Source organism: Emys orbicularis, chromosome 4 (assembly GCF_028017835.1).
Source record: "Emys orbicularis isolate rEmyOrb1 chromosome 4, rEmyOrb1.hap1, whole genome shotgun sequence".
Lineage (NCBI taxonomy): Eukaryota > Metazoa > Chordata > Testudines > Emydidae > Emys > Emys orbicularis.
Window position 1 is genome coordinate 131,572,303 of NC_088686.1, and position 24,674 is coordinate 131,596,976.

A 24,674-nucleotide genomic window follows, 5' to 3' on the forward strand; every position below is an offset into this window, starting at 1 on the left:
GACCTACCTATCAATTCAGTTTGAATTACAACACAACAAGAAACTCTAGTCTACACAGAGCTTCAGGTGACCACAGTCCAATCACAAGTAGTAAAAAACAGGTGGTAATTATACATGCAATGCCAGGACAGGATAGCTCCAGCTTCCTTTTCTTAAGGCTTCCATAGGAACTCAGCAGCTTCTTGTGAGGATGCAAACCAATTCCTCTCCGTCTGCAGCAGACCCCGCACAATTGCTACTAGAACAGATTGAGCTCCCTTCCCATTCTATTGTGATATTACATATTCCTTGACTGAATGTTTCACATAGTGTTTGGGCAGGGCCAGACAGACAACACAACATTAGTGCATGTTGGCCCTTGACATCACTTCCACTCGCCCCAGTGTAACTAGCGAGCAGCAGAACACAGCTGTTTTCTTCAGGAAGTGCCAACATGGAAATCCACTTATAAGCATTTGTGTGTAGGAAATGCAAGTAGGAAGACCTCTAAGAAAAGAAAAAAAGAAAAAAAAACCCCACACAAGGCATGTGTGTCCACAGAACAGCTCAAAATAAGAATGGTGGATCACTCAGTGCAACACAACCCCAAACACAAGAACACAGCCAAAATAATGTTGGCTCCATGCTACTCACATTAAATATGAAGTTTGTCATAGTTAAAAGCTCATCTCTTACCTGCTCCGCAGCTGTTGGACAGTAATACACTAATATTACTGTTGTACATATGTTTATTAACAGTCCAATAATGGTGATCAGATTTGGGGCAATCCAGGCTGGAATTCTTCCAACTAGCCATTCCCAGTAACCTTGCATTAGTGGCTCAAGCAAGGACTGTCCAGCACTCCGATATTTGTGTTCTTCTAACCGCTTTAGCTGGTGTTTTGACAATGGCGGTGTTGGCAACTGAACCAACTTGCGTAACACACACACTGTAGCAGGAACATGACCACAATCCATAGGGGATTCTAAGCGTGACTCTCCACATCGCTTCCTTGAGGATCGATGCCCACTCATGGATTGGTTAGCCTTGGAATTTTTATTTGGCAGGTTATAGTTGTTAAGTCTTAAGATTCTGATCTACCTGGAACATAAAGGAATTCAGACATATTTAAGAGAAAGAAAGTGTGCATAACTTAGTAGCATTCAACCTCTAAGTGTAATGCAATTATAAGTCTGACATTTGACAGCCCAGGCCAGTTGCAAACCAAATGTGTCCTAAGAGTGTTCAGAGGCATTTGCAGAGAGGAATTTTTGAGGGGAATGGAAGGGTCATCTCAGTTCAGCTACTAATGAACATGTGAGCACATAAAAAAATTATAGCCACAAGTAGCACTAGCTTTCACCCCTTGTTGCCTCTCTTGGCAAATATACTGCTGCCCTTGGCCTTGTTTCTAGCTCCAGTAGAAATATACACCACTGATCTGCATCAGAAACCAAAGACCATCACAAACCTAACCATCTTCCAATCCAAGTGCAAGTCCCACTTCTTCAAAATTGCCTTCTCTAATATAGAGTGTAGCATGTACATTTAAAAACAAAATAAAACCCTACCCAAACACTATGTTGTACACTCAGCTCTCCTCCTGTGAGGAGGGCATGGTGTCAAGTCACAGAATTAAATGACTTCAGCTAGGAGGAGGGGAGTATAACTACATGGAATGGATAGAATTAAGTTTTCCACAAATCACTGTACACATCCAATATTTAATTTAAGCCTCCAATATGGTTCCAGCTTTTCCAGTTGCAGTAGAAACTGGAATGCAATTTTAAGCAGAATGGTCTCTTCTGACAGCACCTACCTGTGTTAACTCTACAGCCTAAAGCTCACATAAGCTTCAACACTGTTCATTAGTTCACTGCTGCTTATTCTAGGAGAAACCTCCAGCTAGCGTATTAGTGGATTACATTTGGAGAGACAATTTGCAGGAATGCAAATTGTTGACTAGAATATCAAATACCTAGGACTCCAGAAGAAAGAAGGTTGCATTTTTGGGGGGAGGAGGGGAGAAGAAACAGAAGGATTACATAAGACGACATTTAAATACAACTGACTTTCTAAGCTACCACAAACCCCTAGGTCGCTGAGTAACTCACAGAGCTTGCAGGACTTTCAGCTACATTTGCTTTCCATGACACCGATTTTCTGAGAAATCGGAGGGAATTTTGCAAGGTTTCCTGCCAGTGGCTGCTGGTCCCAGCGATGTTTTAGAGAAGCCCAAGCCCTGGCCCCGCTCAGCGGGAGGGGGGTGGGGGTGGATGAGTCGGGACAGCAAATCGCCCCGCACACAGGGAAGCTCCAGAACTCGCTCCGCCGGAAGCTACACGACCAGACGGAAACACCCCTACCCCACTCCCAGCACGCCCCCCCGGCTCTCTCCCCCGCCGCGGCACTCTCAGGCCGCCCGCCCGGAAGGCAGGGACCCCTCGGGGCTAGAGCCAGGACCCCGCACACACCAGGGAGCCCGGGGCCAAACACCCGGAGACAGAGACTCCGCGCCGCCGCCGCCGCCTCCCCGGAGGAGCCGGTCACACGGAGGCCGAGGCCCCGCGGAGTTCGCGGCTCGGCCCCTCAGGCTCAGTCGGAGGACCCGGCATTTACCTCAGCCTCTCTCCGCACAACCACGGGCGGCGCTTTTACGTCCCTTTTGCGGCTGCCGTAAATGAGCCGGGGACGGGGGTAGGGGGGCTCGGGAGCGCGCGCTGAGAGATGGGTGTGGGAGCCCGGCGCGGGAGCGCGCGGGGCTGGGCGTGTGGCGCGCGCGGGCCCCGGGCTCACTCACCCTTGTCCCTGCCGTGCGCGCGCTGCCTGGTGCGGAGAGGCCATGGGGATGAGCCAGGAGAGCCCGAGGTAAGGCACCCGCGGGGGGTCCGGGGCAGAGGGAGCGCGCGCTCCTCCCGGGGTCTGTCAGCCACTGAGCCGGGCAGGGTGACCAGAAGGCAAGTGTGAAAAATCGGGATGGGGGTGGGGGTAATAGGAGCCTATATAAGAAAAAGCCCCCCAAATCGGGACTGTCCCTATAAAATCGGGACATCTGGTCACCCTAGAGCCAGGTCGAGTCCGCTCTGCCCCACTCACTCCCCTGCCTCCCTCTCCTATCCCCTACACTGCCCTGATCCTACCCCTATCCCTTCCCCCCACTCACCCCCAACACTGATCCCCCCCACTGCCCTGCCCCCTCACCCCATCGCTCTGTACCTGTCATCTCACCGCCCCTGTGCCCGCCCCGCCCACCCCACTAACTGCCCCCTTCACCCCACCCCCCACTGCCCTCCCTCTCTCGCCGGACATACAGCCCCCCTGGCCTGGCCTGGTCATGCATCCTCCACTGACTCCCGCCCCACCTCCTCCTGCCTCTTCCCCTCACACCTCCCACTGCCCTGCCTCCAGACCCCCATCCCCTCCTGCCACTGACCTGCAGTACTAACTCATCCCTACACCTCCCATTGTCCTGATCCAGCTCCCCACCCCCTCTTCCTGCCCTGTCCACTGACTCTTTTCATGCCTCCTGTTACCCTTCCCCACTGATTCTCTCCGTCCTGGTGTTATCCAACCCCTTCCATCTCTCCTCACCCTTCCTGCTTACTTAACTGATGCTTTTTCCTTTGGGATCTCCTTTCTTAAGCTCCACCACAGCCCAGCCCCCTTTTAAAATCTTCCCTTCAGCCTGGCTCAGATAAGACTAACTGCCAGGGGGTTCTTTCTGTGCACCAATACTCTTACTTTGTGGTGTGTATTACTCCTTGTTTATCTGGGCTTTCCAACCCGCCTCCTCCTTTTTAGTCACCTTAGCTTTACCTTTAGCTTTTACCCTGAGACAATACAATATTCAGATGAACCTTTTTGACACATTTAATGACTCCTCCCTATCCGTTCTTTGGGCTTGTCTTGACAAAGTAATGTGCACCTGTGTGCCTGCTTGCTTCAACACAATGTCTCAGGGATGGAAATAATCTCAGATACAGTTCATTCTCGTTCATCTCCTATCCCTTCCTGAGAGGGTCACACTGTATCTTTCATTTAACTCCTGTGTTCTTGGACATCATCCTTACCTCAGAATTTTCCTTCTTTCACAGCTGCTGTTGGGATTTCTGCTTACTCTGCAATACAGGCCATCTAAGCAACCATTTTAACTCTAACTCATCCATGCCTTGACAGCCTCTCATCTTTATTATTACAAAATCCCTTTTCCATAGCCTCATAAAGTCCTAGATCTCTCTACTTAATCATGTGCAGAATGTTCCTGCACACCGCACACATTCAAAGAAACAAAACCACATCACACCTATCCTCAAAGGAATTTTCAGGTTTTTAAGCTCTTCATTGACTTGCTCCAACCTATTGATTCCCCCCCCCCCCCACATCTCTGCCCCCTTCACCCCACAGTTTTACCCCTGCAGCTGTGGGAGTTCTCTCCTCTCCAGTTTGGTCTTTTTTTCAGATTTCATTTAAAAGCATCTTTACTAGCCCTTGCCTAGTCCTGATAATTTCTCTCTCCCTCTTGCATTATTTATCAAGTGTAATTATAGGTAATTAAGTGCTTTAATATTCTATCCAACAGAAGGCTAAAAAAACAAACCAGAGATTGAGATAACTATTTAAAAATACTTAAATACATCAGGAAAAAAGACGCCTACATTTGTGACTATCTAGACCAGTTGGCAAAGGAGGATTTTTATGATGTACCAAGGGAGTTAAAGTATTTGTTTAGATAATTCTTTACATAGAAGGCCATAGGACATCTTCATAGAGTAAATTGTTAATCATTTATACAATACCATAAATGTACACCACACTTTACAGATAAAGTGAAGACACACTCCCTTCTCTGCTTACACTGTGCAAGGCCTACCTATACACAGGCATCTGCCCACATAGCTCCAACTGCACGGTCCTTAATTAGACAATTAAAAAAAAAAAAGGCAGGACACAGGGCAGCTGTCTGGGTGAGGGAGTATGAAGAGATTGGCTATGAGGAGAGTAGAAGAATTCTTAGAAGTGAGTTTTAAAGAGAAATTTGAAAGAGTTGAGAATGGGTGCTTGGTGGACAAAATATAGAAAGCTTTTCTAAGCACAAGAAGTTGCTAGTGTGAATGAATTTTGTACAAAAAATCCTGGCATTGGATGTTCACAAAAGCACAATTATATGGACTGTCACCTGTATGCTTTCATGTACATCCTTACCATTCTTCAGAAAGTCTGACCTTGTGCTACATCTTAATATTATAGTGACCTTATGTATAGATTAAATAAATACATTAGTCAAACTGATGTTGCACAGTTAAGCACTCAAAGGCAGGAAATTCCAAAGTTAAGGCTGTATGTTCAGTGCCTCCTTGTGAGCATTGCACTGTGATATAGTTGATTACATCATCGTGTTTCTCAAATACTACAATACGACATATCATCTTTTCTATATCTTTAGCTAGATTTACATAATTTTGTATGTTTGTCATTTCTTGTATACTTCTACTAATTTAGTTGCCGTAATAGTCCAGTATATGATAACTAACTTTATGACAAATTCTCTGCTCGCTAAAGTTGGTAACTAAATTAAAGTACCTTACATTTAACAGGATTCTTTTCCTTTGGAGACAGTTACATTTCTGAACAAGAGTTCAGTATTGTATCTCACAAGCTATTTCTCAGACAGAGTTGTATAGTCTTATTTCTGACTTATCTTTTATGTGGATGTGTACATTAGTATTTTTGGTATGCTCAAACTATCTTAATAAAGCTCAAATTTTACTTATGACTTTCTTTAATTTCTCATAAGAACATGTGTGTAGAGTTTATGCTTATTTGCCACTGATTTGAAAGTTATCACTATATTTCTAACCAAGCAAGTACAACACTTAAAAATGTTGAGTTGTGACTTTTAAGCCAAAGACTTTTTAAAATAGTGGATCTTGGGTTCTTCTTATTTTTGGTATTTGAGTCTTTAAAGCTCTTGTTTTCAAGGTTTTTTCCACAAAGGCAGACAATTACTTTAATTTTAAAAAATGAAAGCTGAGATTCTAGTGTATTCACATGACTTTTGCGGGAGCAGCTTTAAGAAAATCCTCAATAAAATCAGAACAGTTGGCAGCATTGAATTACTGGTGAAATTCTATAGCTTGTGTGATGCAGGGGGTCAGACTAGATGATTAATGGTCCCTTCTGACCTTAAAATCTATAAGCCTAAAACACTTATCTGACATCTTGTTATATTAACACTTTTTTTTATGGGGTCTGCTAACACTTCCAATTAGGGCTGTCAAACGATTAAAAAAATTAATTGCGAGATTAAAAAAATAATCACAATTAATCACAGTTTTAATCGCACTGTTAATAATAGAATATCATTTATTTAAATATTTTTGGATGTTTTCTACATTTTCAAATATATTGATTTCAATTACAAATCAGAATACAAGGTAAAGCTCACTTTATGTTATTATTTTTTAGTACAAATATTCGCACTGTAAAAAAGATAAACATAAGAAATAGTATTTTTCAGTTCACCTCATACAAGTACTGTAGTGCAATCAATTAATCATGAAAGTTGAATTTACAAATGTTGAATTGTTTTTACTGTTTTTGTTTTTTTATAGGTTTTTTAACCTAACCTAACTGTCCAGAGGACATGTTTCCATGCTGATGACAGGTTCTGCTCGATAATGATCCAAAGCGGTGCGGACCGACGCACGTTCATTTTCATCATCTGAGGCAGATGCCACCAACAGAAGGTTGATTTTTGTTTTTGGTAATTCGGGTTCTGTAGTTTCTGGATCGGAGTGTTGCTCTTTTAAGACTTTCAACAGCAGTCCTATAATGGAAGTTCACGAAAGTGCTAGTGTTATTTTATTAATAGCTTGAAAATGATATATTAAGGGGCAGAAAGTTAGTACATGTGCACTTCAGATTCCTACCAAACCTTCATTCTGCCTCTGTATCCCCATCCACCTTCCATCTCCATTCTAGAGACTATCATGCATCGTAGCAAAATACATCTGCCTTTTTGTTGTATGATGTAACCCACACCCTTTCTTCAGGTTTTATCAAGTACAAAGTAGGTTTCTGTCACACGTCAAGAGGGTTCCAGAGCCTGATTAATGGCAACCGACTATTATGCTTAGACTCTACACCCCATACTTGAAGGGGTCCCCAATTTATCAGCAAGTGGTGGACAGAGGATTGATGCTGGTGTAGCATGTAAGACCCAGACTGAGTGGGCAGAGGACCAAGAGTACTTAAATTAGTGACCAACCTCAGGGAAGCAGTTGAGGGAGGGATACCTGGCAGCCATGTGCTGTCAAGCTGGCCTCCACACAAATCCTACACCCCTCCGTGGGGAAAGGGCAGAATAAAGACACCACTGAGGGACATGGGATACGCTGGGGTTTCAGGGCAATATGCAAAGAGTGGGTAAGATGAAGATGTATGTCTGGCCTGTCTTATAGGGGTTGGATCAGTTCATAACAGAAGGGTAATCTGGATAGAATAAATTCTCCAACCCTCTGGGACATGGAGGAGGTTGTCAGCTCTGGACCATATCTTTTCTTCTCTTCATATCCTTCCTCTCCTATTCCTGCTCTGTCTCCTGCCTTTATGCTTGCCCTTTGGACTCTTCACCTGCCATCCCCATTCTCCTTCCTCCTACTACTCCACTTCCTGTCAGTCTATTATCTCTGTCAGAGTTCACAGCTGAGATAGGAGCAGATGCAGGCTGGAACCGGGGCGGGCTAGGTGGGAAACAGCCACAGGTACACGCTAGAGCAGGAGCAGCAGTAAGGGCAGTGTTCCCAGCCAAGCAGTGACATTGAGCAGACTAGAGAGGCTGCTTCCCAGGAGCCTATGTACCTGCCTTGGGATCACCTGGCGGGATCTCGCCTGTAGGTTGGCTGAACCCTGTAGGTAACTGATGACTCATTACACTCAAGCAGGCTCAGAGGTAACTCAGGGATGAGACCTCACACTTTATCTCCCACTTCCTCACTCTGAGACCCATCTCTCCCTCTTTGACTTGGCTTCTGCTCTCTTCTTGGAATCTAGTTTCTCCTTCTCTCATTTCCGCATCCACTGGCTGGAGAGGAGGAGCCTTCTCTTCACTTTCAGATTCTCTCCTCCCATACCACCTGTTCCTTTCTATCTAGTCTCTCCCTCCCCCTCCATGGGATCCTCTACCACTCTGGCTCCCTCAGTCTCTCTTCCTGTACTTTGATGTCTGGCTCTCTATTCCTGTCACTGCAGCTGACCACCCTCATTCTGGTTAGTTTCAATGTTGTATTTCCTATCCAGCTCTGAACTAACTCCGTACTGCCTTATTCATCATCTGGCTCTGCTCTTTTCTGAGGGTTCTGTCTTTGACTCTCTCTGATCACCACTCTCTCCACATTGCTCACTTCTCCTTGTCTTCTTTGCCCTGTCCCTTGCTCTGTTTACAGTCTCCAATCTTTCATCTCTTTGGACCCTTACATCTACTAGGCTTAACCAGTTTCTGTGACCTTTGTTTCTCAAATGTAAGACTGGCCTTGTGGTTAAAGCACAAGACCATGATTTTGTAGAACTGGGCTCTATTTTTAGCTTCCTGATTGGAGCCGGTAGCAAACTACTTCTCCCCCCCAGCAGCAAGTGAGGAATTACAATTCCTTCCCTGTGCTCTTGTGGGGGTGACACAGCTACACATTGTGCCTGTACATCTAGCTCTGTATGAAGGGTAATCTTGCTCTGAGGCTCGGATTTTCAAAACTGGATAGGTGTATAAACACAGCATGATGCACTTCACTAAGTAGGTGTGTAAGTGGAACTTTCTCTGCAGCTGGATTAGGTGGTGGTTGTCTCTGGAGGTCCTGGATGGCAGCAGCCAGCTCTTGCCAAAATAAATCTATGCACATATTTACTGACTTAAGTGTGAGGTGGTACAGTGTCTTGAGAGCCTCAGATGGAAGGTGCTCGATAGGTGCAAGAGTTACTAATATTTCTGTGTTGTCAGGTCACTTTGTAAATATGCCCAGTTTGTTGTTAATGGCAGTTGTAGAACCTTTAATTTCCTTTTTTGGTAAAACTGTCACTGAGGCATATTCTGTACTCACTGCACTCACTATCCTCTCTGATCCCTGGGGCTTAACCTTGAAGAGGTTTTATGCACAAATAGAGTCAAAGAGAAAGAATCACAACACAGTGGCTCTCCTGACACAGCTGTGGAAGCAGACAAATGTTAAGGCAGTAAAACGACATCCATGAGTTTCTTCTCCAGTTTTCTTCTGTGAGTTGCAGTATGAAAGTTTCCAAAAGAAGTTTCTGCTTTTCACTTTAAAGTTACTTCTGGGTTGAGAGAGCAGTGACTTCCTGAAAGCCTCCTGTTGTGCTTTCAATGACAGTGATACTAAATCCAATTTGTCTTCTCTTACTATGGCTGTTTATAACAGGAGGCGCATGGAGACTGCATGTTAACACAATTCACTCTTTGGCTTCAAGAAGAGAAAACCACTGAGACAAAACCAAAGATCTTTTGCATATTTGATTCTTCACAGCGTTTGGACTTGTGAAACAGTGCTGCAATGTGGTGGTTTCAGCAAGGCCTGTGTTTCTTGCCTTCGGCTTTGGTTGTTTGGTCAGCCGCTTCTTTCATATTTTCATACATTACCGCAGTCCTTCTACGTCATATTGACCCTTTGGTGCCATACATCAGGTCAGTAAAACTCTAACTGTTGCACTGTTAACTATACCACAGTATTCATGCCAGAACTGGCCTTTCCTTTATATGCAAATGTTTCCCCTAACACTTTAAAAATTGTAGTTTAAAATGCATAGTTTTGGGATTAGCAGTTCTAACATTAAACTAAGAAGATATTTTTTAAAAAAACAAACATCAATGCTTGTCTTGTTAATTTAATTTAGTTTAATTTTTTGGACAAACACAAACATTTACATTTTAAGGTTTTCATGGCCTGTGTTAATGTCATTACGATATCATAGGGTGTTTTAGTGATCACTAGAGATGTTGGATAACTGGAGGCATAGAGCCATAGAATAAGTATCTGAATCCAGAGTTCTTGTTCTTTGAGGCCAATTCTCAGCCTTTTCTGTACTTGGACTCATCCAGACACACCCTCCTTTCTAGCCATATGGGAAGGGCAGGGTGGTTACATATGCAATCTTGAGATTGGAAACCCGTGTTCTATGACAATATGGCTTTTTCATTTGAAACCTGGACGTTTTCCTCTTTGGTTTTAACATGTTTTTTTAACTAAAATCAGTTGCTGATGCAGTGTTATAGACAGCCATGGGTAATTCTTAGTTCTGCTAACCAACCACAGTCACAGAATTTAACATCTCTCTGGAAGTACTAAGGGTCTGCATGTGCCTCTGCTGCTGTCCTCCTTCAGGTGGCTGGACCTACCATCATCTTCCCTCTCTAATTTCTCCTCCATTTGGTGGAAGGACTGGCAGCCTTCACAAATTGATCCATTGACTATTGAGCTGCTAGAGATGAGTTGTAACGGCCCTTATCAAAAAAGGTATCATGCTTTGTGCAAATTACAAAAAAAAAATCTACCTTTCCAGCATGAAACCTAGGGAGAATTAGCTTTCCATGAATTCCAGAATGTATATTTATATCTAATCTCTCATATTCTTTAGTTTATTGCCCTTCTGTGTCATATGGTTTACTCTCACTTAGGCCAGGATTTCAGTGTTACCTTCTGATTCTGTTTTTTGTTTTTTGTTTTAAATCCTCACACACACAATTTTTAGCTGCTGTTAAGAGTATTAAAATGTTGTTAGTCACATAAGATGAGATTCACCCCATGCGGAAAGCCAGCCCCATGCCTATGTGCCACTTAATTCCTACTTTGGTCCTTAATTCCTAAACAGGTCCAAGGCCTCATGCTGGCCTTTGCACTGGGTCTTTACAAGTTAAATTAGCAGTGAGAACTTTTCACTAATTGTTTAATCTCTTTAAAACTCTCCTGTCTAACATTACTTCTTACTTATGTGGGTATGGCAGCTTCACCCTTAGAGTTTGCGAGACCAGCCTGCCTGGAGCCTTGATACCCAATCTTTGCCTTTGTTATGATTAGTGCTGCTGCCTTTTTGATCTCCTGATAGATTTACTCAGAGTTCCACCGTGATGTAATGGAGATACAGAAATATCAGGCAAGATTTTCCAGAGATTTTGAGAGCCGAATTTGAGACACTTTAAAGGGGTCCTTTTTTCAGAAAGTGCTGAGCACCCACTTTAGAAAGTCAGGCCCCGTTAAAGTATTTCAAGTTGGGTACCCAAAAATTTAGGCTCCCAACCTATTAGTCACTTTTGAATATCTTGACCCTCATTTACAGGTGTAAAAATTTAACTGTGCAAGTCTGCCTTGTTTATAGTGAATCAGGCAGATGTTTGATTGTGTGCAGTGAATAACATATGGGACCACATGGTGAACAGTTAAAGATAAAAAATAATGAACAGCTCCCACATTCACAGTATACAGTCCAGCCTGCACATTAAATGATTCAAGTGTCCTTTGAAAATGCGTGATCATGTAATTAAAACCTGTATTGTAATCTATATGCAGGGGCGGCTCTATGTTTTTTGCCGCCCCAAGCACAGCAGGCAGGCGGCTTTCGGCGGCGCGCCTGTGCGCGGTCCACTGGTCACGCGGATTCGGCGGCATGCCTGCAGGAGGTCTGCCGGTGCCGTGCCTTCGGCGTCCTCACCGCCGAATTGCCACCGAAGGCATGGCACCGGTGGACCTTCCGCAGGCACGCCGCCGAAAGCGGCCTGCCTGCCGCCCTCACAGCAACTGGCAGGCCGCCCCCCGCTGGTGCCTGGAGCCGCCCCTGTCTATATGTCCTGTTGGAACCTTAACTTTGGCCTTTCCAGACTTTAGAGTGCTTCATTTTACAGCCTTAACTGTCTTTTAACTTTTTATGGAGAATTAACATAAACAAACAGGATAGCTATGTTGGATTGTACATATTGTTCCTGTTCTAAAAACATTGTGCCTATAACAAAAAGGCAGTCATGTTGGCTTCTGCATCCCTAGAAACTAGCACAGTAAATTGCTTAAGTAGTGTACAACAAAATAGGTGAAACTGCTTTGAATGCTTCATGACCCTGTTTCTCCTTTCCTTCCCTCCTCTTATAAAGATGCATTTCTCTGGTGGAAATTTACAGTACATGATGGAGAACCATGTTTTATATACTGTTTTTCTTACAGTGACACAGGGACAATACCTCCTGAAAGATGCTTATTTGGGATTATGTTAAATATTTCCACTTTCTTAGGTAAGTAGATAAAATGACCTCTAGCACATTGTAAACACTTCTGGAATACAAATTATTAAACAGGAACACTAAGTTACTTAGTTTCATTATTACTAAATTACCCATAATTCCCAGACAAAAGCTACATTAAGAGAGTGAGGCTGAGAGTACAGATCAGTTATTTAGGGTGAAATGCATTATAGGATTGTTGTAATTATCCCCAAACCAAGCATTTATTAGTGCAGGAAACTCATAGTTAATGTTAAGCTTAAAAGAAATCAAGACATGTTAAGGTATGAAAATGCACATTTAGGACAAGTCGGTAACCTTAACTGTGCCCAGTAGTGACATCATCGGGGAAGTGGAATCTCATGTGTCTTTAAAAATCAGTTTAATCTTATCTGGGATCACAAACACTACATGCCTTGATCAGAAGGTAATTGCATTTCTGTCACTTCACTTTATTTCCTGACTTGAGTTCCTCACTTTGCTCTCTTAGGACTTGTCTTCACTAGTGGCTAAATTGGCGCTGCTGCGATTGATGCAGCAGCTGTGATTTACTGGGTCTGGTGAAGACAGGATAAGTTGATGGCAGAGCGCTCTCCTGTTGACTTCAGTACTCCACCTCCTCGAGAGGCAGAAGCTGTGTCGACAGGAGAGTGTCTCCCATCAACATAGCGCAGTGTAGACATCGCTGTAAGTCGATCTAAGCTACGTCGACTTAAGTTACATGACTTACGTAACTTAACTCACGTAACTTAGATTGACTTCGGTCATTAGTGTAGACCAGACCTTAATGTAGTTTTTGCCTTTTAAATAACAATGACCTCTGTCTCTTATCACCTTACAGTTGACAAGAATAGTCTCCTTGTTTACTCAAGCCTCACTGCATTTGGGTTGTTTGTTCATAGGTATTGCTACTGTGTATGTTCGCTATAAACAAGTTTATGCTCTGAGTCCAGGAGAACCCAAGATCACCAGATTAAATAAGGCTGGCTTTACGCTTGGAATAATAAGCTGCTTTGGACTTTGCATTATTGCCAACTTCCAGGTTTGTGTTCTGTCTGCAGTTTTCTGGATGTTATACTGGAAGGACAATTCAGTATTTTGGACCAGATTTCAGAGGTGCTGAGCCCCCACTGACTTAAGTTATAGCTGTGGGGGCTCACCACCTCTGAAAAGCAGGTCCTTTGTGTATGTTTTCTTTCAAAACAGACAGACATTTTTGGAAGAATTACAAGCACTAGTAACCTCTGTTCTTCTCCTGTCTCTCAAATGTCTATTTTTCTCTACAATATTATCTTCCTTTTCAGAGTTTTCCCTCTCTCAAATTGATAACCTTTTAAATATTCACACCACAAGCAAGAAACGCCATATGCAGGGCTTCCAGGTGTCACCCATCTGATGGCAACAGTCATGCATTTGGTAGCCATGTCATGCATATCCGCATCTCAGTTGGAGTCTCATCCATCCAGCTGATCTGCCAAAAGGATGCTGGCATTTATCTGTAGTTATGCAGCCTTTTGGCTGCTGGGGAGCCTGCTGAACAAGGATCCAGGTGCCTCCTTCCCCTGTTGGATTAGGGCCAGAAGTGAGAAGCCAGGAAGTGGCTAGAGCATGTGCTGGGAGCAGAAACACAAGGTGAGGAGCTTGATACTGGCCTCAGGCTCCAACCTACTCTCTTCCCCCAAATCCAGTTGTACCACATGCTCTATAGCACATAGTCCCTGCCCACTGGGAGCCCCAGCACCCACGGTCCCCAGCCGCCCTCAGGAGCTTTAACACTTCCTATCCTTCCACGGGCCCAGCACTTCTTGACCTCCCAGCAGGCACCCATCTAGCTACTCCTCCCTCCCTGTGGCCACTCACCTACTCTGGCTAGAGATGCCAAGTTTTATTCAGCTCCATGTCCTAACCCCACCAATGATCAAGGGATGGTGTGTTTGACTAAGCCTAAATTTAGGGTTATATGCAAGTTAGTTAATTAAATACTATACATAAAATGGCACATGGTACAAACCAGAACTTGGCAGTTATGCTTATTAGCATATTTGACTCTCAATGCTAACAAGGAGGATCCCACAGAAAAAAGAAGGAGCCAAAAAAGAAATTATATTCCACTAATTATGGAGGATAAATCAAGAGGGGGCAGAAAGTGGAGTAAGATCGAAGGGTGAGCAAAAGGGTTCCAGAGGAGGACACCAAGCAGAGAACCCCAGATAGTGGTCGATGCAGAAACTGTTGAGGGTGTCAGTGGATGCTGCCTCGTAGAACTCTGCCCAGATGGGTGCATGTGAGAGGCCAAAGGCTTGTCTGCAAGGAGTAATTGACACGCATAGCTATAGCAGAGTAATTGAATAATTATTGTGCTATAGCTATCCAGCTCAATTTTCCCATGAAGACAAGCCCAAAGAAAATTTCTCTTCTTCTGCCGAGTCTTGATCTCTACATTGGCAATATAGAAAAACATATTTGACCACTGGATGGCAGTATAGCAGCACGCAATTTAAATTCTGATTTCTACAGAGTCAGCCTTGGGAATTTATTGGCATTTGATTAAATACGTGGCCAGATTTTGTAAGGGACTGGATGATTTCATTACCATTAATCTCATCTGTAGTTACGTAGCTAAAATAAGGGGAAGCCAGTCTCATGTTTTAGGATATAAGATGATTTGTGGGGGGAGGAGGAATCTATCATGCACAGTCAGCCATGTGCATTTTTTTCCTGCCTTCCTTCTGAGCATCAGGAACTGGTCACTGACCAAAGACAAAAAACTTGTCTGAGTGCACCAACAGTCTGATTTTCTATGGAAAATCCTGTGTTTCTTTGATAATAGTAGAGTGTTGTACAATTTGTTACTGTTAAATTTTGAAGTATGTATTCCACTTAAAGTGTGATTCTATTCTACTTTTAAAATAAGTAAAAGTGACCCTTTCTTATTCAAAGGAGCAACTGCTGGTTTTAATGCGAAGCTTTTATTCTTAACCCCGGTTAGAACTGACGAGTGAACCTACCTGTGAGGGAGTAAGGGGAAATTTATTTCTCCTACATAAAAATTGTGTACTAAATTCCAGTCAGTGCAATGCTGTTGCATTCAGTGGGGTTGCACTGGTGTCCCTGAGGACCTGCTTTGACCTGAAGAACCTTTATTACTGGTGGTGATGTACAAGAGACTCCAGCTTGTTTGAGTTTGCAGAACTGGCAGTTAGGAAAGACTAATACACCGAGCCAATTTTATCTAAAGTAATTGAGACACAAACACAGAACCCCATGATTCCATTTTTACAGAGTCACTTTTCAGAGTAGAACCACTAGGTTTTAGCCTGTATTGTGTGATCCTGTTGTGTTCATAAACTTAGATTTTACACAGGGGAGAAAGTAACTTAAGGGACGTACTGGTACACAGGGCTGGAGTCCTGAGCAGGGCGGGGCCTCAGGCAGAAGGGGCGGGGCCTTGAAATCCCCGGGTCCTTGAAATCGCCACTGCTACCCCAGGGCTCCGGCCGTGATTTAAAGGGCCAGGGGCTCTGGCTGCTGCCGGGAGCCCAGGGCCCTTTTAAATTGCTGGCCTGGGGAAGCTGCCCCCTGCTGGTACGGTTGGCTGTGTACCGGCTCTTGCCGGTATGCCGTACCAGACCGTACTGACTTACTTTCACCTCTGATTTTAGGATAGAAGGGGTTAATAGGCCATCTGATCCCTGCCCTCATCTGCATAATTGCAGGGCTTCCTTTATCCAGCTTCAGTGTTGCATCCCAGTTTTCTTTGAATACATCTTGTGATAAGACCTTGATGGTTTCTGGTCATTAAACTACAGGCTTCCTTGGACAAATAGCATGCAGCCAAGTTTGCAAGAGTGGTTACTGACTACAGGCGACTCGACATTTCTGTGTCCAGCTTGATACACTTTGTGCATCATGTACAAAAGTGCTGAGCACCTGCAGTTCCTAGTGACTTGAAATGGAGCTGCTAGTGCTGCGCAACTCAAAGTCAGGCCCACAGTGTCTCAAGTTGGGAACCCAAAAATCAGTGGCCTTTTTGAAAATGTCGGCTTTGAACTCTGTGCCTTGGCTTGCTCATCTGTAAAATGGAAATATGAATACTTACCACAAAGGTCATGTAAGGATCAGTTTTTTCATAAAAAATATTTTGATCCTCAGATGGAAGACTCTGTATATGTGCAGGTTACTGGTACTATTCTCATGGTGATATTATTCCATTGTCTGATGGGCCTATTCTCATTTTACTTGCCTCAAACCCTCCTCAATAATTCCTCCACTTTCTTTTTGTTAGTACTGTTCAGTTTTTTACAGACCAGTCTCATTAAGGCTGTATTTCACACAGCCATCCTAGGAGTCAGATTGTCATCTTTTCATTATTAGATGAGAATCTGTGACTTGACATTGAATTTTTTGTGTCTGAATGATGGGAAGTGATGACAGACGAACTAGTTTAATTGAGAACACTGAGTGTTGCCAAGTCAAATAATGTGCTGTTTAGGAGGCTTATGCTTAGCAACAACAGTATTATAAGAAGTATGTGGCCAATGAAAGCTCAGTAAAAGCTTTTATTCTGCCATGGTGATGACCCCCCCCACACACACCCCGATAACTGAAAACAAGGATTGTTTTAAAAAATAAAATAAAAGAAGTTTGTGCTATTTTGCTCAAGTCCGTTCACTGTTAACATAGCCCTAATTATTGCAACTAACTAAAAGCCCTGCTGTTCTGGCCAGTTTACTAAAATCTCTGCTCTTGAGTAAAGTATCACAGGAACTTTAATAACCGCAAGTGGCCAAGACCTTAGTTTTATGTTTCATCTGAAAGACTAGCCCTCCGGCAGCCAATTGCTCCATGACAACATGTCCTGACAGAGAGTTGGCAGCCGCTGAATTGCTACTAACCATATGTGGATTTCCTTTGAAGGTCTCCCATCCAAGTACTGACCCTGCCCCAGCACTGCTTAACTTGAGAGATGTGAGGAGATCCCAGTTAGAGGTGGTGGCAGCTGCAGGCAAAGCTTTTATAAAGTGGAGCTATCAGCACTGCAATAAGCTAAATTGTGTTCTGTATATTTTATGTACATATTATATTTTATTTATATCTGTCTTTCCACCTAGAAATATAGTCTGTTTTATATGCACGTAGTTGGAGCCTGTCTAACGTTTGGAATAGGAGCCATTTACATACTGGTTCAGACCATTCTTTCCTACACGATGCAGCCAAAACTTTTTTGGATCCGAGTGATTGTGTTACTCTGGTGCGGATCAAGCATAGCAAGCAGTATCCTTTGTTGTGAAATACAAGTAACACTAGTAGTACAAGCTAGATCATAAAATAGAGTAAGTTTGTGAAAAATGTGCAAAAAAATGTGTAGGGTCTCTTCTAAATAATTGTCAGTGCTAAATAACATTTGACCATAGAATACATACTAGTCTATAGACGTACAATCTACATTGTGCTCTCTACTTCTGTTGTCTCATGGGTTTTGTTTAACATCAGAAAGAAAAGTTAATCCTGCGAATCTGTCACACTAGTTCAAGGCAGGCAGAAGGGATGGTTCACCACTTACTGAGGTTGCAAAGTAGATTCTTCATTCTAAGAGATTTGAAGATGGCAAAGAAATGTGGTATCAAAGCACTGAGAAGGGGAAGTGCATGAAAGAGACCAGTGTTTTTAGTGGGAGAGCATCAGTAGTTAAATAAAAACAAGCAAACCCTGCATTAACCATGCTTTTGTCATCTTGCATTTAGAGTATGGGAGTGTGCTCTAGGTTAGGATACATCTTAAATCCATTTCAAAATGTAAACTAGTACAGAATGCACAAGATCACAGGACTAAAAACAGGAACTGATCACAGAACTAAAAATTAGCAGTAGCTTAGGTGCAAGTAATCACGACTTGATCACTTGTTATGGGCAAATATAGAATACTGGTTTGGACTCTATATACATTTGGTGTTTTAAAAAGGGCTAGTTTCACAAAGCTGAAAATAAGTATGAGCCAAACCAGTTGACAAAGGATTTAAACCAAAAATAATGGATAATTGGGAACTATTTAATAACATTTTACTAGATACCTAAAGAGCCACACTAAAGAAAAGGCCACACTAGTTTAAAAAAAAAAAAAAACCAAAAACCACCAGCCAATCTAGTATATATGGGAAGTGAAAGTAATTATTTCAAATAAAACTCACCCACCCACAAAATGGAAGAAAGGGCAAGTTGACAGCTTCTGAATTATATTAATACTATGAATTGTGGGAAATTGGTAAGGGAAGCAAAAGGAGTAATCCTATGGCCAGCAGCGTTAAACATCTTATTATCCTTAAGTGTAGGATTCCCTTTGTTCCTAACAATGGTATTGGTCCATTACTAGCTGGACATGGTTGACCTGTCAAAAAGAAACTGAAAAGGTAAAAGTGTTCAATAAATATTTCTGTTCTGTATTTGGGAAAAAGCCAGATGATATAAATATATCATATGGTGATGAAATGCTCTCCATTCCAGTTGTGATTAAGGAGGATGTTAGAGAGCAGCTACTAAAGCTAGATATGTTAAAAATTAGCTGGTGTGGTTAACTTGCACTCAAGAGTTTTAAAGGAGCTGAAGTTGTTGTAATGTACTTTGACTTGACAGGGTAGTGCACTACATTTTGATAAGAAACTACAAGAGTACAAAATCAATATGGCTCACATTAAACAGATTAAAAACGGGCAGGTCTCAAAATGTAATTATAAATGGGGAATCTTCATTGAGCAGGTGTGTATCAACTGGTGTCCTCCAGGGATTAGTTCAGAGCCCTACATTATTTAATATTTTTAGTTAATGACTTGGAAGAAAACAAAATTATTGATAACGTTTGCAGATGAAGATTGGGGCGAGTGGTAAATAATGAAGAGGACAGGTCATGGATATAGAGCTGTCTGGACTGCTTTGTAAACTGATTGCAAGCAGACAGCTTGTGTTAACAGAACTCCATAGAAAGTCATACATCTAGAACACAGAAGATGGGCCATACATCATAGGGGCATCTGTCATGGGAAGCATTGACTAAAAGACACCTGGGCAATCAGCTGAACATGAGCTCTGAGTTCAGTGTTGTAGCCAAAAAGGCTCATGAGATCTTTGGATGTATAAATGAGAATATTGAGTAGGGAGGTTTTACTACCTCTGTAAATGGCATTGTTGCAAGCACTACTGCAATACTAACGAGGAGTCCTTATGGCACCTTAGAGACTAACAAATTTATTTGGGCATAAGCTTTCGTGGGCTAAAATCCACTTCATCAGGTGCATGGAGTGGAAAATACAGTAGAAAGGTATAAATACACAGCATATGAAAAGCTGGGAGTTGCCTTACCAAGTGGGGGGTCAGTGCTAATGAGTCAATTCAATTAAGGTGAAAGTGGGCTATTCTCAACAGTTGACAAGAAGGAGTGAATACCAAGGGAGGAAAAATCACTTTTGTAGTGCAATACTGTGTCCAGTGTTGGTGTCCACAGTTCAAGAAGGATGTTGATTAATTGGAGAGGATTCAGAAGAGAGCCACGAAAAAGATGAAAGGATTGCAAACAATGCTTTTAGTGCTAGGCTCAAGGAGCTCAAACTGTTTAGCTTAACAAAAGGGTGACTTGATTATAGTTTAAATAATTGCATGGGGAAGAACAAACTGATAAGAGGGCTCTTCAGTCTAGGGGTATCTCTACACTACCCGCCAGATTGGCGGGTAGTGATCGATCTATCGGGGATCGATTTATCACGTCTAGTGTAGACGCGATAAGATCGATCCCCGATCGCTCTGCCGTCGACTCCGGAACTCCACTGCAGCGAGAGGCGGAAACGGAGTCGACGGGCGAGTGGCAGCGGTCGACTTGCCGCCGTCCTCACGGCCAGGTAAATCGACCTAAGATACGCCGACTTCAGCTACGCTATTCGTATAGCTGAAGTTGCGTATCTTAGGTCGACACCTCCCCCCCCCCCCCCCCAAGTGTAGGCCTAGCCTAGGAGACAAAGATATAACAAGATCCAGTGGCTGCAAATTGAAGCGGGACAAATTCAGACTAGAAGTAAGAAACAAGTTAACAACAAGGGCAGTTAGCCATTGGAACAACTTCCTAAGGATTGTGCTGGATTCTCCATCACTGGAAGTTTTTAAATCAAGATGTGATGTTTTTCTAAAAGATCCGTGCTAGTTAAAACAGGAATTAGTTCAAGAAAGTCCAGTAGTCTGTGTTATTCATGAAGTCAGACTTAATCACAGTTGTCCTTTCTGGTCTTAGAATCCATGAATCTGCCCCTTCCCACTTGTGCCATGCGGTCATCCAAACATCAGCCATGTGATTCCCCACCACCACAACTTCCACTGATTCACTGTTCCCCCTCCATTAATTATATTTTAAGGATTGAAGGAATTAATTGACTAAGAATCTCAGTTATCGGTGGGGAGATCAGACCCATCTCCAGAGGCAGCACAGACCCGGAGCTTCCTGCAGCCAGGGAAGGTACCTGGAGGTGCATCTGATCTCTGCCCAAGAGCAGCCGTGCAGGGGAAGAGCAAGTCCTGTCCCTCCCCAGCCCGGTCGGGAGTCAGACTTGGGGCTTCTTCCCCCACAGCTCCCATCGGGGCTCAGGGTGCCCACTTTTCCAAGGGGCCCCTGGGCATGGGCCCATGCATTAATCTGCCACTGGCCTGGACTAGCAGCTAGGAGCCCGTGGCTGAGGCATTCCCAGCAGGATAGGGGAGATCACACTCGCCTCCACCTCCTAGAGCCTCTTCCAGCTGCCGTAAGCTCCATGGCTGCTGCCTTCAGAGCCCAGCTCTGAAGGCAGCACAGAAGTGAGGATGGCAATCCCGGGACTCCCCTACAACAGCTTTGTAACTGCCCCACGACCCCCTTTTGGGTCAGGACCCCCACAGTTACACCACCATGAAATTTCAGATGTAAACATCTGAAAACGTGAAATTGACTAAGCCAGAATGGACCATGAATTTGGTAGGGCCCTAGTTTTGGGGTAAGAAATTATGCTTTTGTTGCAAAGAGTAACTTTCAGTTTCACCTCAAGGTTACTGTTCATTATTGTAAATGCATTTCAGAGCCCAGACGCCCATCCCATTTATGCAGATACCTGGCCACAGGGTGAAACTTAGTCTAGACCTTAACTTGAACATTCTTTCCAAATTTGCCATTTAGCATCTCGCATCTTCCTTACCTTGTTTCTTTAGTGTTTGTTTCTTCGGTCCTTTTGTACAGTGGCCTGTATGGAACTGACCTAGTACAGAAGCTGCACTGGAACCCACAGGAGAAAGTAAGTCGGATTTTGAGAGCGGGGAGGAAAAGGTAGGACAGTTCCATAAAGGAAGTTGTGTGCATTTAGCATTGGAAAAAGTATTCCAGGTATGAAGGCTAATGCAGACTTTCTAACTCAGGGATCAGCAACCTTTGGCACACAGCTTGCCAGGGTAAGCACCCTGGCGGGCCGGGCCGGTTCGTTTATCTGCCGCATCCGCAGGTTCGGCGGGAAGCGGTGGCCAGCATATCCCTCGGCCTGCGCCACTTCCCGCAGCATCCATTGGCCTGGGACAGCAAACCGCGGCCAGTGGGAGCTGCGATCGGCCGAACCTGCGGACACGGCAGGTAAACAAACCGGCCCGCCAGGTACAGGTTTAATGACTAGCAGCCACTATGCTGTACGTGACCTGCCTTGTCTTGGCTGACAATTCTGATCATAACTTTGTGGTGAGCAAACAAGACTCTTCACAGTCACATTTTAACATGGTAGCATTTTGCATTGAAGATGAAGGCTGCGTGTTCATTGCTGTTTGGTGGGTTACTGAAGTGGGTATGAGAGATTAATAGGAAGAATGGAGAGAGAGGAAGAGAGCAGGAGATGAAAGAAGGAAGAAGAGAGGAAAGTGGGCAAGTTAAAGGTACATGTGATGTAGCTGTACTTTGTTAGTTGACCTTTAGAGGCCATTATGTAGTAAAGCAACACTCTAGCCCCCAATATACATTAGAAGCAATGTGTACAAGGTACATGACTTCCAAAAAATAGAGAGTTAGAAGTTGTCAGCCATCTGCACAGGACGTCTCTGCACCCTTCTGGGGAAAGAATACGTCACCCTTTCCCTCCCAGACACCAGGTAAATTCAGCTTCATTCTCTTATGAAAGAGTTAGATAAAGGTAATGGGAAAATCCTGACAGATCTAGGAGAGCATCCTTTGAAATGCCGAAATATAAGCCTCCTACCACTGGAGACTGAAAAAGCAGCCTCATTACATAGATGTATTTTCTCTTCAATACAGGGCTACATAGTTCACATCATCAGCACAATCTCAGAATGGTCTCTGGCTTTCTCCTTCCTCAGCTTTTTCCTCACCTACATCCGTGATTTTCAGGTAAAGTGAAGTTTGTGTCCAATGCTTTATAGCCTGAGACTCATGAAATAAACTTAACATCATTCATCAAATATCAGAGCTGGTAAACTCAGCCCCACCAGCCTAGTTACAACAATACACCTTTCTTTTGGTTGTTTTGAGATTCTACCCTGAAAGAGCAGCAAGGTCCCATCTTACTCACTAGATTTTCTTTGTGCTGTGTCCCTAAGGTGTATCTGCTGAGGGATCAGAATTAGCTTTCATATCCCAGAAGTGCTGCAGAGCTATCATAGCTCAGAGAATAACATGGGAAATAGCACAGGAGAGGAATGTTTCAGAAAATTCTTGGTAACTGAAAACGGAATTAGAATGAAAACTGTTTTGCCACCCTATCTCAAGCAACCTCTGTCTGCACCTGCAGTCACCCATACATCAGACGATTATCTCCTTCCTGAGCTGTGAAGACTTTCACACCCTGAACAGTCATGAGAGAAGTTTGGACAATACCATATTATTTCCTCATGGGTATCTCAGAGCTATTTGAGTTACTAATATTTTGCTTTCTTAGCAGGCAAGTAGTTTTTGGAGTGATATGCATTTCAGAGTGCTTGGCCTTGTCTGTAGAAGCTACTCTGGGGAAAGAACAGAGTAAATAGTGGAGCTTTGCTACGTTATGTTATTTTTTCTTTCCTTTCTCATTGTTTTCTGTTACAGAAAATTTCCTTGCGTGCGGATGTCAGTTTAAGTGGACACAGCGTTTGCAGTACACCCAATAGCTTTGTGGCTGATGAACACACGCTGTTGGTTGGAGGACGTTTATAACTAAGTGGGAGAGAAAACACTTTCTCAGCTTTTATATCTCAGGAATTTAAAAAGTAGCAATAATACTAACAATTTATATAAGCGTTTGTATCAAAAATTCCATCCAATTAAAGAGGAGACTAAATTCAATCACTTTGACACATAAAGGGCTTTGCTATTAACCCACATAGCAATGCAAAGGTGATTAATAATCAGTATTGTCAATAACCTGTAATACATTTCTGCACTTATACATTTTATAGAATGAAGAATAAAATGGACATTGGAAAGTTGTGAGTGGCTCTGCTGATTTGGTCCATGCGTTCTACACGCACAGCAAGGCCTTGGACAAGATTCCAAGCTGTTTCCACTCAGGGCCTGATACAAGTCCCATGAAAGTCAGTTACAATGAATGGGAAGATGTATTTAATGAGGATTAGCTACATAGATTGGCATAGGTGGGGAGGAGTTATACCTTATACATGTCCTAGCCTTGATAATTTTGACAAATGCATATGCACAAGGGGCCAAATTGAAGGTTGTACAGCCTTAATTCTGGCATTTCCTACCTTTTGAGAGCTTGACTTTGCAACCTTAATATTCTTACATAGTTTTGTAGGTAGTTTCCCAGGTTTTAAAAAAGCAAACTGGGGGGGGGGGGGGACCACATTCCAGCATATTGACACCAATATGGCTCATTAGCAGGCTTGGAACCTTTAGATCAACTGCACAGACCTCTGCAGAGCTAATGAAGTGAAGTAGAAGAATAGCAGGTTGTCCTCTGTGGACTGCACTAGAGGGGCTGAGACAGTTAGCCACTAGTCTCAGGTATTTGCTGACTGGAAGAATGGTGGGACGCAGGAGTCTTGGATTCCATTTCAGGCTCTGGAGGGGAGTATCTGCTCTACTGAGCAGAGAACGTTTTGCCAGTTCCTCCAAGCTTGATCCCTCTGTCTTGTCCCCTCCAACCTGTCTGTTCCCCACAACTGTCTCTTCATCGCCATTCGCTTTGCCTACCCAGCCCCAGTCTCCTCACCCAACAAGTCCCAGTCTCCCTCCAGCTCAATCCCCTACTCCAACTCTCAGTTTCTCTCCTCTTCTTTCACCCCCGGCTTACCAAGGTTTTGTCCTAATCTACTCTTTTTCTCCCCCAGTCAGCTCCTGTTCCCATGCGCTCAAATCTTCCACCTTTCCTCTTCCATGCTGGCTGAAGGCCAGCATTGGGTCATTCAGATCACAGAAGAGACAGCAGAC

The 24,674-nt window shown here is 43.5% G+C and overlaps 2 protein-coding genes across 2 annotated transcripts in view; one reads left to right on the forward strand and one right to left on the reverse strand.

Moving 5' to 3' along the window:
* Positions 1-2,678, reverse strand: part of CEPT1 (choline/ethanolamine phosphotransferase 1) — a 44,646-nt gene extending 41,968 nt beyond the window's left edge. The window contains exons 1-2 of the mRNA XM_065403103.1: positions 2,600-2,678; positions 676-1,081 (exon numbers count right to left, since the gene is read on the reverse strand). Of these exons, the coding sequence (XP_065259175.1) occupies positions 676-1,014 (339 nt within the window). The 5' untranslated portion in view covers positions 1,015-1,081; positions 2,600-2,678. The remainder of the gene's footprint in view (positions 1-675; positions 1,082-2,599) is intronic.
* Positions 2,679-2,745: 67 nt separating this feature from the next.
* On the forward strand, positions 2,746-23,706 carry DRAM2 (DNA damage regulated autophagy modulator 2). The gene is made up of 9 exons (XM_065403542.1): positions 2,746-2,848; positions 6,592-6,726; positions 9,409-9,671; positions 12,196-12,263; positions 13,154-13,293; positions 17,363-17,525; positions 21,467-21,549; positions 22,548-22,640; positions 23,334-23,706. The coding sequence occupies exons 3-9, from the start codon at positions 9,541-9,543 to the stop codon at positions 23,439-23,441; spliced, it is 786 nt and encodes a 261-aa protein (XP_065259614.1). The 5' UTR covers positions 2,746-2,848; positions 6,592-6,726; positions 9,409-9,540; the 3' UTR covers positions 23,442-23,706.
* The last annotated feature ends 968 nt before the right edge of the window (positions 23,707-24,674 follow it).